The 17,368-nt window shown below is 33.8% G+C and overlaps 1 protein-coding gene across 2 annotated transcripts in view; it reads right to left on the bottom strand.

Annotated features, from left to right (window-relative positions):
• SPOCK3 (SPARC (osteonectin), cwcv and kazal like domains proteoglycan 3) overlaps positions 1–17,368 on the bottom strand; it is a 2,692,952-nt gene that overhangs the window by 468,646 nt on the left and 2,206,938 nt on the right. For both annotated transcript variants that reach the window (XM_044062207.1, XM_044062208.1), the window contains exon 8: positions 2,435–2,554. In XM_044062207.1, coding sequence (XP_043918142.1) covers positions 2,435–2,554 — 120 coding nt within the window. The remainder of the gene's footprint in view (positions 1–2,434; positions 2,555–17,368) is intronic.

Genomic DNA, 17,368 nt, shown 5'->3' with positions numbered 1-17,368 from the left:
AGTAATTGAGGAAGTGTTAATTCTTATTAAAAAAATTGAATTAATTTTTTTTTTACTTTTGAGGGTAGGTTGGTGCTTACTAAAATTATTATATTTCTCAATCTTATATATATTGCATTCAATAGCTTTAATATTTGACAAAAAACTTTTAAAGAAAATGGAAAAAAGGTTAACTTCATTCTTATGGTATCATAAAAGCTGAGAATTGCTTATAGATACCATATAAGATTGTGGGAGTATGATGGTACTAGTTTCCCAGATGTAGAATATCATTCTATTGCTGCAAGTTTTAACTGTACTATACTCTGAATAGACTCAACCAACACTAGTCAATGGAAAACCATCCAGGAGCAGATTATACTAAATTCTTATAAGTTTATTAAAGATGATAAATTAGAAATATGTAATAATCCTTTCAGATGGTTAACAACATTTACCTTAGAATGAAATTCATTTCAATCTTTAAACTCTGCATATATGAAATCAATTCTTAAAACAGTTAATAAATATGTTTTTTAAACTCCATTAAAATCAAGTGGAAATTGTTTGATTTCTTATTGCACATACCTGTAGATTTAAAGAAACTCAGATCAATGTTAAAATTAATTTATTAAAAAGGAATGGATTAGTATTATTGTCTGATTGCTTTGAAAAAGGAAAAGCTAAGTCACCACAATATGTAATGAAAGAATATAAGTAGAATGAATCTGCTAACCAGTTAATATTATCCATCAGTAAGAAATTAAATGAATTTGTGGATAATATGCATGAAGAGGAACACAACATTATTCCCCCATTATATGAATATATGAATGCTGTTATCGAAAATTGATTAACATACAAAGGAAGCTTGTCCAAGCTGTATAAGTTAATTATAAATACTACTACTACTACTACTAATAATAATAATAATTTCAATACACAATTCTGGAACTTTTCAGATAGTGTTGGATTGAATGACTCAATAGATGGTAAGAATAAATTGTGGAAAAATCCACATGAATGATGTGAAGTAGAAACAAACCAGTAAACAGGAAAATAACCCTTCACAGTATGAATGATGTACTTGGATTTGTACTTGGATTTTTTTTTTTTTTTGTATTTTGCTGATACTTCATATTCAGTGTGTTTTATTGAGTTTATTTTTATACTTTGGACTTTGGTATACATTTTGTGAAAAGAACACTTTTGGACTACAAAGGTATTTTTACTGCCATTTTCTGCTCAGTACACACAGATGGTAAGAATAAAGCTATGGTACTTAAATCAGTAAGTCAAACTGCTCTAAATTTACAGTGGAAAGTTTTATATGGAAATAAATACACAGAATGTTTGTTATTCCATACAAAATCTCTAAGTTTAGTAAAATGACTTCTTCAGTTTGTTGGAGATGTAGTAAAGATGCAGAAGCAGACTGGACACACATTTATTAACTGTGAAAAATTAAATGTATATTGAAAAGAGATAAGTACTTTTTAAGGAGTTATGTTCTGATAATTGTTCTTTAACTAGATAAGTAATACGAACAAATGTTCCACTTCTTGTACCTGTAAAAGCCAAAGAGCAAAGACTCTTTTTGGGGTTTCTTGGCAGCTGCCTGAAAAATTATTACAAAAAAGTTGGAAACTTAACTTAGTTCCTATGTTCAAAGAATTTTTAAATTTATCAAAAATACTATGCAAAACTGAAAAAGAAGTGATCAGAATAAGATCTACAAATCATAATAAGACCTTTAGTTGTTGCAATAACCTTGAAATATTGCTACTGACATATTATTATTCTTAATGTGTTAATTGTATAAGATTACCTTGATGATTCAATGTATTCCTACCACTGTATAACAATATGTGAAATTGAATTTCTTCCTTTCTGTGTATATGTTGCAAATATATTAATGTAATAAAAACATTTCTTTAAAAAATAACAAGTTTGAACATAACTAATCAAAAGTGACTGTAGGTATTTCTGTACCATGTTGTTAAATGTATACTGAATTGAGATGCCATGCAATTTAATGCTTTCAAACATACTGGAGTAAGAAACTTTCTTTGCTGAAGACTGACTCAATTAAAAAAAAAAACAAAGAATGCAGACAAAGTGTGCATAACTTTAAAACTAATCTTCATGCAAATATTGAAAGAAATGTGTGTATGTATGCATAGGTAGATAATGGTATATTTTAAATACTACAACTAATATAAAAAAAGACCATATAATGGATTCTCACAGAAATATCCAACACCCTCCATGAATATTAATAGAACTGTTTTGAAGAATGTCAAGTGTAAGAAACAGGATTTATTTGCAAGGAATAAAAATGTTTAATTATTACCATTTTGTTAAAACAAATCACAATTGTGTAACTGTAAAATTCCATTTCCGTGTAGACCTGAAGCTCTAAAGACATATATAATAAGTATAGTTGATTCCTTACTTGATCTTTCAGGCCTCTGTATTTCTTTGGTCTTTTTGTTCACCATTCCACTTTCATGAAGTACTTTAAACCAGTCTCTCAACCTGTTGGCAACATCTCTAATTTTCTGATCATTGCACACTGTAAAAAAGCAACAGATGCTACTGAAATATTACAGAACACCAAACAACATTTACAAAAATGTGATTATGAACAAAATAACTATTCACACCAATTACTGAAGGTACATCTAACATCAGATTATTAATAAAGAAATAAAAAGTGAAATACGCATGAAGGCATTTAATATTCAGAATAAAACAAAATAATATAAAGTTAGTTGTATGACGCTGCAATTTTTGCATTTCTGTTCTACTTCAGTCACTGTGAATAGCAAGTGTTGACTGTCATTTAACTGGTAAGATAAAATATGCTACCACATTCATTACAATCATTTTGTTTGCTAAATAACAATAACAACCAACATGGGGAAATTTCCCCTTTTCCCCCACTGTACTGCAATCCCACAGTTGGTATATTTAGTTGGGGGGGGGTTGACATACTGCAGTGTGTTTTTACATTGAATGTTGGCCAAGTTCCTTCATTCTCTGTAAAAAAAAATGCGGTTATATGACGCTTTGGTTTATTCAAACATTGGTGATCTCGTCTCGGTATGGTAAGTTTCAATGAAGTGTAATTTCAGTCTACTAAAGTATATGCATTGCCAGTACTTCTTTTAAATGTATACAGTCCGTTTTTTTTTCCTTGTTTTAAAATGGAGTAGTATAGTCATGACAGAACTAATGAACTCTCACAACGTCATAATAACAGCTGCAACGTGTTATTAGTAGCTTGTATTATTAGTAGCTTGGAGTAACTCCACAGAAGGAGATAATGGCACGTGTTGTTTACAGGAAAAGACAAAATGTGTGGAAATGTATTAAGAGGCAGTACGTAAGCAAACACTTACTGTTGACAGGAACTAAATATAAGTTATATTTGAACACTGCTTTTAATTTAATTTGCTAATGGAATAGTCATTTTTTGACAGGTCCAACTATCACTTTTTTTTTGTTTCTTCCTGTAGCACTGTGGACTGTTAAGTCCTCTAAATACAGGATGTGATGGAAAAATAGAATAGAATGGCAAAAGTATGTTTATCATTACAAAAGATATATAAAGCAGAAGAAGTGTTGCTATCATTGATTGCTGTGTGCTTGTTTTTTTATTTCAATGGGAAAGGCCAGTCTTATTACTTTTATTACAAATAAAGATGTTGCCAGCTTTCCTCCTATCAAATAAAAGCATGTGTTGCCAGGGACTGAGCTGTACTCTAAGAATTACAGTGACAAAACTGTCAATTATTCTGAAAATGTTGTAAACTCTGTTAGCATATGTACCACCAATACTGTAGTGTTTTATTAGTCCTAAAGCAAACGTACTTAAAATATGTGCGGTGCCTCTTTTTTTTTAATCCATCCTACCTCATGTCAATTGTCTGGTATGAATGTTTCAGAAAAAAAAAACTTTAGATGAGGCTTTTAAAAATATAATTTTCATGTAAATGAATTCTGAGATGAGAAAAATGTATAACAGAATGATGAACTCGACCCTTTGTAATACATTGGTGTGGCAGCAAAACTGTTTCCTGGCACATACCACAACACACGTGTATTAAAACATTTTTCTGAACTTATGCATATTGTTAGTATGAGTTAAGCATTTTGGGGGGAACATTCAAAAAGATTTACATATTTATATTAATGTCCTTCACAGACAGCATAATTAAAATGTTTCCTCCTGGAAAGCATGTCCCTTTCTGCTTCTAATTCTGTTAATATTCTAGAAGTAACTCAATCAGACTAATATGATGATAGCCAGAGAAGTTCTGCTTGCATCTCAGTTGTAGCATATCAGTTGGGAAGAATCAACAATAAGTTCAGAGATAAGAAAATTGCAATTAAACTTATAGCAAATATTTTTATTTTTCAGCATTTGTTTTTCTTTTGGGAGGGGTAAAATCAATCTTAAATGAGTAAACATAGGTTCATAGATCAGTATTAAGCTAATTGCTCTTGCAGACCATTTTAAGCATAGCCAATGACTCCATGTGAGAATCAAACTCTGCACTTTGTGTCTGCAAGGTAAACACCTTAACCATTTTGCCATCCTCCCATCGTTGCAGCAGTTGGCAGTAGGAATAACTAGGAGTCAGGATAAACCAAGATTTAAACTTTTCCTTAGGTCCAGAGTAGTTTGGAATGTGCACTGTGACCTAGTTCTTTAAAGGTGAGGCAATGTAACATTACAAACTTTACTAGAATGTGCCACCATTAAATTATGGTACGGAAGAACAAAGGGGTAGGCACAGTAAACAAATGCCACATTTCATGTTGTAGTGATGTACAACAAATTATTTGCATGATTTGAGTTGTCGCTCATGTCATTCATGTATACTCCACTTTTAAATTGTTGAGACATTCATTCTGTCTCACAACTGTTGTTGGGAAGTTTTCTGTTCACACTGCTTCTTACTTTTTCTCCAGTTGTTCAGACTCGGTTCATTTTGCCTGTGTTCTTAAATTTTACTTGCTCTTTCCTGCATCATTCTCATTCCTAAGCCATAGCATTTTCCTCACTTCAAAGCTGTAGCACCTTCCTCAGCAGTTCGGTGGTTTATATGGTCCTCACAAGTGAAAGCTGCAGGAACAGAATGCTCCTTAGAGAAATTAACTACTGTTCCTCAACCATATATTTATTTTCATTTCCTGGAACACAAAGTTAAGTGAGTCAAATATATATATATATATATATATATATATAATATATATATATATATATATATATATATATATATATATATAATATATATTTATATTTATATTAGAAGTGGAAGTTTAAACTGCTATTTACCAAATGAAACTGTACATATAAGCAAGATGAGCTCACTTAAGCATCAGTTACAGAAGAACAAGACAACAGAACTATATATATGTGTATGTACATTTAGGTATATACATAGAAAGGGATTCTCTTTAGAAGCTCGAAATACTGAAATATCAAAATTCAGTATTTCGAGCCCATAAAGTAGAATCCTATAAAGAGCGAAACATCAGAAGGGCAAAATTCAAAACCTCGAATACCGGAGGTTTTGAATTAGCGCTTCTGGTGTTTCGCTTTGGTTATGGATTCAGGTAAGTGTGTATGTGTTAAGAATTTTGGGTAGGGGCTGTGGTGTGTGTTTTGTTGCTGTGATGTGTGTGTGTGAGGAGAATGTAGCTTGTGTGTTGGTGTTTTGCGTGTGCTTGTATGTAGTGCGACCTCGGAGTTAGAATATTTAAGTAGGGGGGTATGCATGGAGGCTTGCCCCCCTGCTTTTATGCAGTAGACAGCTTGTGTTTGTGTGTGGGGAGGAAGGTGTACATGTGTGTCTGTGTGTCTGTGTGTGTGTGTGTGTGTGTGTGTGTGTGTGTGTGTGTGTGTGTGTGTGTGTGTGTGTGTGTGTGCATGTTTGTGTGTGTGGAGTAGAAGCATTAATTCAAAATTTCCAGTGTGCGAAATTTTGAATTTCACACTTCTGAGTTTTCGTTGTTTTTAGGTTTTGACTTTATAGCCTTGAAATACTGAATTCTGTCATTTCAGTATTTTGAGGACATAAAATGAACACATAGAGAGATAGATTTTCATTTTTATCTATTTGCTTTTAGGTTCTCACCTCCACAAACCTCCTGAGTCTCTGTTATAATATCAGTTATTTTATCTGCTCTTTCCCTGTGGACACCATACCAGGTGATATATAAGCAACCGTTGGACAAACCAGTCACCAATCACATTGTGACTGGTTCATATGTCCTTGGTACTTGTCATAACCGAGTTACATGAGATAAGTGCAGATGAAACCCACAGGCCTACTGATACATGGGTATCTGCCAGTTTGTATTATATCTTGACATATTTTCCCATTAACTCTCTGGGCTTTAGCAGGTGTCAGTCATATTAAGAATAATTCAGGAATAACACAGGACTGCTAATCAAACTTAGGATGCTGATGGGTCATGTAGATACTCCACCCCTGCTCTACTGCATTGGAGTAATATCTCATATCACAGTAATTCAATGACTGAAAGTTTTCACGTAGTCTACCTGTCTTACTCCCTTTGGCAGTCTATTACCTTTCATAACATGTCTTGGTTTGTTCTGCTGTTATCCCATCTGCCACACTTAACCAGTTAAGGCAACTAGTCTGTAGACCTTTTTTCAACATTCACTCTATAATTATAAATAATTTAAGAATGAAGACAAATCTGTAAGGGAAATTAAATGTCAGTACATAATCTGTGAACAGAGGACAAGATGTAATACTACAGAATGCAGCATTTTAGTATACCTCCTTTTTGGAAAATGGTAAAATCCATAAATTACTTTGTATCAGACAGTACAATTAAATAACTAAGGTAAACAGTACTTATTTATAAGCTTCATGTATTGATAAGTGAGCTAAAGTGATTAACAGTGTTTTGTCTAAGGGAACCAATCAATTTTCCCCATCCTATCCAAGAATACAGGCTGATTTTCAACCTCCATCTATTAGTTAGTCAACTAGAAAAGACAGTATTCAACCAAATCCTAGAATACATAAATAAATACGGTTTCCTCTCTCACGTTCAATATATATTCAGACAATGTTTCAATACTCTGATAAAGCTGTATAGTGTTACCAAATTGATAGGTTTGCATAATGTTACCAACTTGATTCTGTCAGGCATGGAAAATGGCTTCTCAATGGATGTGAGTTTTATGGCCCACATAAAAGTGTTTGAGAAGTCTGATCACCTTCCAATAATTTTGGGTTCATATTTACCTAATAAACTGTATTTACCATGTTTTTTCATGTCAGATCTCAGTATTGGTCTATACTGATAAAGGAAATATCCAAGTATCACTCACAGGCCGATTTTTTATCACATAATCTTATAAAGATCTTCACAGATGACAGTAAACTTACATGCAGGGAACTGGTTACTGCTCCAATTTGGTTAAAGTTCTACTAACTATACATAAAGAAGTAAAACATGAGCTGTAGTTATGTCTAAAATAAACTAATTGTTAACAGTAACAGTTTGTTTAACCTTGGCTACTACTGAAAATTTAAAGGATATCTCTCTCCTGCCTGTGCTTGACCCTTTGCCTTGTCTGTGATCCAGACCTTTCAACATTGGTATTTCAGTGTCTGTTTTCAAATGTCAGTCACATTTAAATGTTATATTTAAAAATGCTGTGATGAGTTTCTTAAACTGTTTAAACTTTCCTATACATTGTGAAATCTCCTCACATTTGAAGCAACAAAATTCTGCAATTTAAATAATATGCTCCTATTTCTATATGACCTCTCTGTTATTACCCTAAACTCCTATTCCAAAATTACCTTGTGATAAATAATAAGCTTGGACAGTTTAGTTCTCTATCAAAATACACACAGCTCACTTTTTGTAATTAATAAAAGGCAGGTGACAACCAGCCATGATCAGGGCATTACTTATGTTTAATCTTGTCTTAAACAAGCTGTCTTCTCTGTCCATGAGACCTCAAATCAAAATATTTTATTATCTATCCAAGATCAAATAATCACTAACATTTTACAGACTTAACTTTGTTTTAATAGTGGGGAAAAGTCTTCTAATAAATAACTCCTGCTACAAGAAACCCTCTTCTCTTGATTGTTTAATTTATTACATTTTTGTTTTTAAACTTATCTGCATTAAGAACACGTATGAATGTCATTCTATATAAACAATGGTAGAAATAAGAATGTACTTGGCTTTAGTTGCACATAAATTACTTTGTATCAGACAATGCAATTAAATAACTAAGGTAAACAGTACTTATTTATAAGCTTCATGTATTGATAAGTGAGCTAAAGTGATTAACAGTGTTTTGTCTAAGGGAACCAATAAATTTTCCCCGTCCTATCCAAGAATACAGGCTGATTTTCAACCTCCATCTATTAGTTAATCAACTAGAAAAGACAGTATTCAACTATAGGGGGATCGTAGGTTTGTCCCGGGGATTACTTCTGTGTCACTATTAGAAAGAGGCACAGCAAACTAAACCTTAAAAAGGGCACAGTATACTCAAATCAAGGGGTGGCGTAAGCCAAACAAAATCGGGCTAGGCTTATAATTGCCCCAGGGCAGATAGCCTAGTATGAACCTATGAACCTAAGATTGGGATAAAATGTGCAAGGCATTGGACTGCTACTTACTATGAAGGTGTCTTACATACATACTCTGTAAATACTCTGAAAGGTCATATATTTCCCTAGTGGTACAACACATGTGATCTCATTACAGTGGTAATATCATTCCTTGTAAACACTATGAATTATTATCTGTCTCTATTTGCTATCTGTTGGCTCTTAGTGGACTTCATACCATTTTACTTACTGTCTCACGACTGTATTGCTATCAGTGTTGGCAACAGGCCACTTTCTGCATTGTTGCTAATGTTTCAATTTCCTGTATGTTTACTTGTCGTCTCATTTCTGTCCTGCTGTTAATGTATTAGATTACTTGCATGTATCCAAAATTTGACCCAGGTAATAAATGGAAAAGGGTCACCAGACCAGCTCATCTACCCAGTGAAAAATATTGAAATAGTTTTATATATATATATATATATATATATATATACATAAATATGCTTTTATTGTCATGGCTATTTAATCTGATAAGAACAGGCTTCTACAATTATTCCTGCAACGAGGGCTGGTCAGAGTGGAAGCTACAGTTAAACTGCAGCACCCAGTGAAATATATACAAGACAATAACTATAAGATATGTTGGTGTATGCATGATGAAAAATAATCAAGAAAATGTCAAAAACACATATAAAAGCAGTAAAGGACTAAATAATGTCAAAAGCTTGTGTCCAAGCTGTATTTGATTAAAATTGGGGTTTACTTTTGTCTATTGATGTTTCAAAAGTTTCACTACAGATGATCCTGGGTGAATTTAGAAGGTCATACTGGACAATTTCATGAAAAAAGTATGTTAGAAGGACAATAGAACTGATGAAAAATTGAATAACCTTTCAAATTCCATTTTGATCCTGCAACAGCAAAACAAAATGATGTGGGGAAAAATTTGGTAGTTTAAAGGCAGAGTTAGAAATGTTCAAATATAAGTAAAGTGATCAAGAGGCAGATCTTGGAGAAAAACAAAAACTATTTATGCGATTAGTATCCTGAGAGAAATGACTGTGTCATTAATGATGGTTAAGTTGGAAGTATGTCCTGGTGTGCAAGCAAATCATATCAAAATTGAGAGTGCACTGGTTATTTGGGTGATATGGTCTGAGAGACAAGTAGGGTTAGGAGTGGGAGCCAGGCAAACCTGACACTTTTAATGAAATTTGAAAAGTTTTTCTTAACAGATAAAAAAAAATTGTTGGTTCAGAAAATTATGTTTCAGTTTAGACACTTCAAAAGCAAGCCTAATTTTCTGCAGCTATACATGAATGCAGAATATATGTTATATCCATCTTTTTTTCATCTTCTTTCTGCTAGGTAAGAAAACTTTTACTGCTGCACATGAAGCCTTGAACTGTGACAGGCACACTGAAGTCAAGCATAGGAATTAGTAAACTATACATGAGCCTGAAAGAAGTTAGTGATGATTCAGTAATACAGAATAAAGGAGGCTAGGCTGATGAAGATGTGGAGAAAGAAGAAGACAGAAAAAAAAACCCAGAGATCTTAGACTGAGCAAAATCAGCTTCTTAGCTTTAAATGCAGAATGTAGCAAAAGCTGATAATTACTTCTGCAGCAGGAACAGAGATACTCTAGTCAAAGGCTTTTGTTTATTGTACTTGCATGATACAACTAAGTTGCAAAAAATACTTATTACAAGGATTTTCAGCAATTCATATTATGAGGTCACATATGTGTGACACGTATTAAACTCATGAGTCTCAAAGGTCAATTGCTGAAAAGTATCCAAGAAAACGTGACACTGAGCGATGTGGAAGAGAGGATACAAGAAAGAAGAATAAGGTTGTGCACAGAATACAGCTTTGTGCATGTGATCAATAAACTGTATAAATATGGAATCATTTGTAATGGGCCGTAAATCTCCGAGGTCATTTAACAAGTTACCTTTGATTTGCTACAATAGATTAAGTAAAATGCAGAAAAGCATGTATGAATATATAGGATGCAAAACGGATAATGTTGTCTTGTAGAGAAGGAGAATAAATAAGAGTTTAAACTGAAATCATACACTATCAGGACGTTGTGAATGAAAGGGAAAATTACACTGTAGCCACGAATAAGACCCTGCCACATTTACTGCCAAATGCAAACTGAGTTTCTATTAAGCAGATGGGGCAATAAACGAGATAAAGTCAAAGGGTGAGCCAATGCAAAATGTTAGCCAAAATGTCACATTCCATATGCCTAAATGTTTTATGCTCTTAGCATCAAGATATAATAATGGAACTGCAGAAATAAGAAAGGGCTGCACCCACAGTACAGTTGATTAAGAAAGAAAAAATAGAGAATAACTCCTTCTACAGAGACTTCAAAGTGACCAGTAATCCACAACCAAGGGCTATGAAGTATCAATTGGCAAGAACTACTACTTCTGCATGCCCGACTTTATGGGCAATGCTCTTAAAATCTAGCCTGGGACAGGCATACTTCAAAATGACTTATTAACTTAATATATTAACTTTTAAAATAATTTTTAAGTTGTTCCATTAGATGTAGCTGATTTTTAGAGCAGCATTTCTACCTGCAATTTGGTAACAGGTATCTGATTCTGCACAAAACCATCTAGGTGATATCGTACTGACATGGAAGAACTACAAAGAATACTTCGTCCGCCGATTCCTAGATAGGGTACTATTGGCATGTAATAGAAAAGAATGAACCATGTAGGATACAGGATTAGAAGAAAGGTATGACAAACATACCCAGGCCTCAGAAAGTATTGCAAATGATGTCATACCTAGCATTAATAATCTACTACACAAAGTTTTTGCTGAACCTGTTAGTCTTATTAAATCTAAAGAACTGTAAACCTACCTTCAAACAAAATAAATCATCATTGTGGATGAAGGCCTTACACAGTCTCTTCTATCCTTGCTTACTACACCGGTGAGAGATGCTTTACCTTATAGGTCTTGTACTGTACTATCAAACAAACTCAACAGTGGTACTATGACATCCACTGCAGTGCCTCTAGGTTACTGAACAAAGCTAATATGACCAGCTGCAAAGGGGCCTGTGGAGTAAAAGTCCAGCTGATACCAAGAGATTTGTCTTGTTCAGAGATCATTGGGTGCCATTAGCCATATTAAGCCAAAAAAGCAGACTCCATAATGGCTGCCATCTAGCTACATTGCTGTCTCTTACATCATGTGCATGACACTTCATGTAAAGGAACAAAACAACACAGAAATGATCATGCAATGTTATGACTGTCATGTGAGGAACCTAAGGAATTGATAACAATGGATTCCACAGGTATGTAATACTCCTTCTTTGTTGCTTAGATACACATGAAAAATTCTATTCAGAGAGAAGCTAGAAATGGTCCAGTTTTGCAATATGAATATGGATAGATGCAAAGGATGGCATTCCTGTGAAAGCATGTTAATGTTATCTTAACAGAACCTTGATTTGCAGTTCCAGTGTAATAATTCCAGCTGGATGGATTCAAAACTACTGGATATGGTGCATGAGGGGACCCCGGGGACTGCAGAAATGGAGCCACCCTGCTGCAGGGGTCATATGCTGTACCTGTATCAATGAGGAAAATTAAAGTGTAGTCAGAAACTGGACTAATGTCAAACAGTATAAGATGTTCCACCACCAGCACCAAGGTATTCTGGGGGATGACCATTTGTAACATGGCAGTGCAGTCATATTTTCTTTTATTTATTTATTCTGTCAGGTAAGCACATTTGGGACCATTTGTGGGATTATTTAGCTTTACAAGTATAGAATAACAAAGAAAATGATAAGAACTGCTGTGCAATATACACTGAAAACAATTATATATATATATATATATATATATATATATATATATATATATATATATATATATATATATATATACATATATATATGTACACTATTGTTATGGAGTAGAGGGATACAGCCCTAACTACAGCAGAGGTAAGTTAAGATTAATTAGTGCCTCAGAGACCTGGCAAGGAGAGATGGGCACCATCCAAGAGGTGAGGCCATGTATTTATGCCTTCCCTGCAGGGAGGTGTGGTACAGAGAAGGGAGTAACCCTCAGATGTAAAACAGGTGAATGCAGAGGATGAGTCGGAACCAAGGAGGGGGTAGGTCATAAATGAAAAAAATCCCCCAGTGGAAGTAGTCAAGGACACAATCCCTTAGGTTGCCTTTAGGTTCCATGCCACTCCCACCCTAGAATAGAGAGAGTCTGGGAGCTGTAGGAGAGGCTGGTCGACCCAGTAATGGATAGAGGACATTGAGGTAATTCAGAAAGTATGAAGACAAATAACACCCCATATAATTCCTACCCTGATTCAGGATATTCTTCATTCTAAAGTAATTCATACAAAGTCAACAACATAAAAGACTGGACAATAACAGTCTTAAGAACAATTTTTGCGAAAAAAAATGTGTTGCTTGATAAAATTGTTAGTGTGTTGATTGTATAAGAACTAGAAATATTCAACAACTAAAATGGTATTAAACATTTTATGTGTGGACCTCAATACCATACAACAAATGGAATGGTTGAAATATTTCTATATATGCTTAGAAAAGAAAGGAAAGACATGAGCCTGAATTGCCTACCTACGTAACTTAGCTTTCTTTTTGCTTATTGCAAGATATATACATAACCACCAATACAACAGATGCAAGGACAAATCTAAACTGAAAGTATTGTTGTACACTATTGTGTAATACACATTTTTTGTGCACAATCCATTTTGAAGAAATAAATGGAATGCTGAATGCTTAATATAATAAAATCTGTGGAAGAAAAACATTTGTTCTGAAAAAATAATAACCCCATCAACATACTATGTATATCTCAGACTGCCCCTCTCTCTCTCTCTCTCTGTATATATATATATATATATATATATATATATATATATATATATATATATATATATATATATATATATATATATATATATACACACACATATATATATATATATATATATATATATATATATATATATATATATATATATATAAACACACACACACACACACACATATATATATATATATATATATATATATATATATATATATATATACACACACACATACATACACACACACACACACTATTATGCAACAGGCCTACTCTGAAAATAACACAAATACAGTAGTAAGAACAGCTGAATCCTCATACTGCACTCCCAAACAATAACTAATTGTATGTAACCTAAAAGTTTTTCCACCAAGGAGTAGGAAATGTTACCTGAACAATCACAAAGCAATTCAACCTCCTCAACAATTTGAAAGGAAGGCAAAATGCAAAGCATCCACCCTCCTTTTTAATGCAGGCATGTCCCAAGCTATGAATGATGACTTTTTAGCTATTATTTCTGGTCTAACTCCTCTTCCCCCTTACCTCACAGGGACACACTGTATAACACATCTGAACTATCTGAAAGCTCTTCTAAAATCCTTAGTCACTCTGCTAATCATCACCTAGTATTCCATCACACCCAATGACACTGCAGGTTTCAGCAAATACTTTGTATATTTTTTCACCCTCCTCTTTGCCTTCAGTGACAGAACAGCAGCATATCTGACTTTTTTTCCCAGTAACTTAAATATAGCATATTGACTAACAGTCCTACTAATTCTAGAAAATGGCAAGCCATAGCTAAAAACAAGTTAATCATCAAAATACTGTATACACTCTACCGTCTTACTCAAGTGAACTTGAATAATTCCACTTTCCTTCAAAAGGGTCTAAAACAAATCTAAGCTCATCAGACTTGCACATACACAACCCCAACTATGCACTCTTTATTCCACTACAAAGTCACTTCCTATTGCAAAATGCCCAAGTAACCATTTCCCCACCCTTAGTTATATACTACTTTTTCATGACTTGTGCCCACGTCTAAAAAAATCCCAAAAATATAATTTCATAATTATCCTCCTGGGTCACAATATTCACTGATTTCTCCTTAATAAAAAAAAATTGCAATTTCCACAACTGAAATTAATTAGATACACATTATGCCGCTTTCAAGAAGCTTTACAGAAGCACATTTCCGAGTCATTTTGCAACCATGATTTTCTTTTCCTCAGTAATCTCTCCTAATAATAATCTTCACCCTGCACTTTACTGTTTTTGAAACTTGTCAACAAACTAAAATTTAATTCAAATCTTTTTAAACCTCTTACAGAAACACATTTAATTTATTGTCTCTTTTTTTGTATTGTTCGCAAAGATGTTATTTTAATTTTGTATTTACACCACAAATAATGTTGTTCCTTTGAATTTAATATCTGTAATATACCATTATGTGCTTTGAATTTAATGTCTGTAATATATCATTATTGCCTTTGGTCTGGTTCAACGATGAATATCATTGAATGACAACACCAATTACTAAGCATATGTACATAAATAAATAAACAAACAGACTAATACATCTTTATGTACACATTTCTATTTCTATAGTGTGTGTGTGTGTGTGTGTGTGTGTGTGTGTGTGTGTGTGTGTGTGTGTGTGTGTGTGTATGCATATAGTCCAACTGGGAGGGCCTTTGCATTTTCTGAGATAGCAAGCAAAGAATAACTGTACATCAGGTCTGACACCCCCAGATTTATTAAGCCAACTACAGTGTAATATCATGTTGTGTAAATGCACAGCAGTTTAAAACATGGCAGGTTTAATATGAGGAGAAATAGCAAAATGACTACATCTAGGAAGAAAGTACACAACTTGGTGATGTAGGAAGAAGATGTTTTCAATAAAACAGAAGAAGAGATGTGGGCAGACATATTACTTAAACTAAAATTAAGAAATCAAGCAGGTGGTGATTGTTGATATACCAAGATGCACAGGATGAAATCACCAGGAGAAAAAGGATGAAATTATTACCCCTCTTCTGGGACAGTTTAAATCATAAGAAAGCATGAAGATTGCTATATATGGTTATGTAGAGTTAACAGTATAATAACTTACGATACAAGAACTTTAGAAGATGGCCATAGGAATGGCATATGGCCTACACCCTGAACAGCACAAAGAGATAGCATTTATATATGAAGTCGAAGAAAAGAGCCAGAGTGGTAACACTGTAGACCTCAGTTTTCCAAGGGAGCCTGCAGAATCTAATGTTAATCCTGTGTTATCTTTAAAAAAAAAAAAAAATACACACAGCACAACGGTGCACAGTTTTAGGGTACAAAAGTCAGTGACTCAAAGAAAAAATGAGAAAGTGTTAGCTCATAAAATGGAGAAGATGGTTAGAACAGTCTTTCTGAAGATCTGGTAGAAGCAGAAACAGTGACAGACTTCAGTAATTGAAGAAAAAAGTTTTGAATCAATCACCCTTTAAAGGACTAAAGTGAGGGGATAAACTGTCAGATAATTTAGATCTGCTACTTATTTGATAAATAATAGGAAAAGCATGTGGGTAGCGTATCCCTTATGTGTTGCAAATATATGTTTCTAAGAAACAAAGTTCCCACAAAGTGAAAAATAGTAATGAACAGCAATGGCAGGCGAAAGATAATCATTAGCTTATAAAAATGCCTGTGACTTTCCCTTAGTAAATGAGACCATAACTCATCACCTGGATGAAAGAATGAAGCGCTGAAAGAACAGTGGGAGTAGTAAAAGTACTACATGCTCTCCGGTTAACTACTGAAACTGAAGACCAAAGATTATTCCTGTTTAAGTAGTGCCAAAGGGTTAAAGGGTCCCTGGTAAGGAGAAAGAGGTAACAAGACTATACGATTAATGTCGCTCGTGCAACAATGAGAAGGTAAACAGCTAAAGGTTCTTATCCAGATGTGGAGGAAGGAAATAGATGAACAGAAACATTCTGTGGTCAAGCTCAAAAGTCCTCTGAAGCATTTATAATGCTAGCACTGTGCTTTGTGTAACTAACAATTTGGCTATTAAAACCAAAGTTAAATTTACTGGGAGACATCTGTCTGAGTCACAATTTTTCACTCACTAAGTAAAAAGGCTACCAAGGGCAGAATGGAATGCTGGTACATATGGCAGCACCTTAATTTCTTCCTATCTTGCTCACAGAACACTGAAATAGCACTAAAAATGAACAGTAACAGCCCCAAGACAAGCTAAAGGTACCTCACCACATAAAGTTTAACTTGAAAAATATGCAGTTTACTAACCTTGGAGCCAGATCCAATTTATGTTTATGTGTGGCAAACATTTCCTGTTCCTGCCTTTTAATCCTTCCATAAATAAGTTATACATATAATGTACAGCATGAGTGCCTGGAGGTGCAAGGCTTTGCCTGTGAACTTAACATATATCATGTGTTGACTATGTATTGGATCTTTGTGCCACACAACCTATCACACACTGCATAACTGACCGTAATTCTTGACAACCGTAAATTTATTTTGCCTTACTCAATGCTAGGCCTATATTTACTGGCAACCAATGAATGAAACTTTTATTAGGCATTTAACATAAGCAATATTCCAAGTAAATTTAGGTACATTGATTAATGAAATGTCAAACATTGCCTGTGGACAAATAAAGTACTGGTCAGTCATTCTCCTATAATAAAAATTACTTAAGAAATCTACCACTTCTGATTTCATATGGACACTTTTCTAAACTATACTCAAAATACCAAGCTACGTTGTATAACTTTTAAGTAAAAATAAACAAGTAATTAATTCCAAAACCAGGTAGGCATATTTATTGTAACATTAAAAAAAGAA

The sequence above is a fragment of the Protopterus annectens genome, chromosome 2.part1 (genome assembly GCF_019279795.1).
Source record: "Protopterus annectens isolate FY-2018-M chromosome 2.part1, PAN1.0, whole genome shotgun sequence".
Classification (NCBI taxonomy): domain Eukaryota; kingdom Metazoa; phylum Chordata; order Ceratodontiformes; family Protopteridae; genus Protopterus; species Protopterus annectens.
Note: the sequence above shows the minus strand (reverse complement) of the source record. Positions and strands in the feature narration are given on the sequence as shown.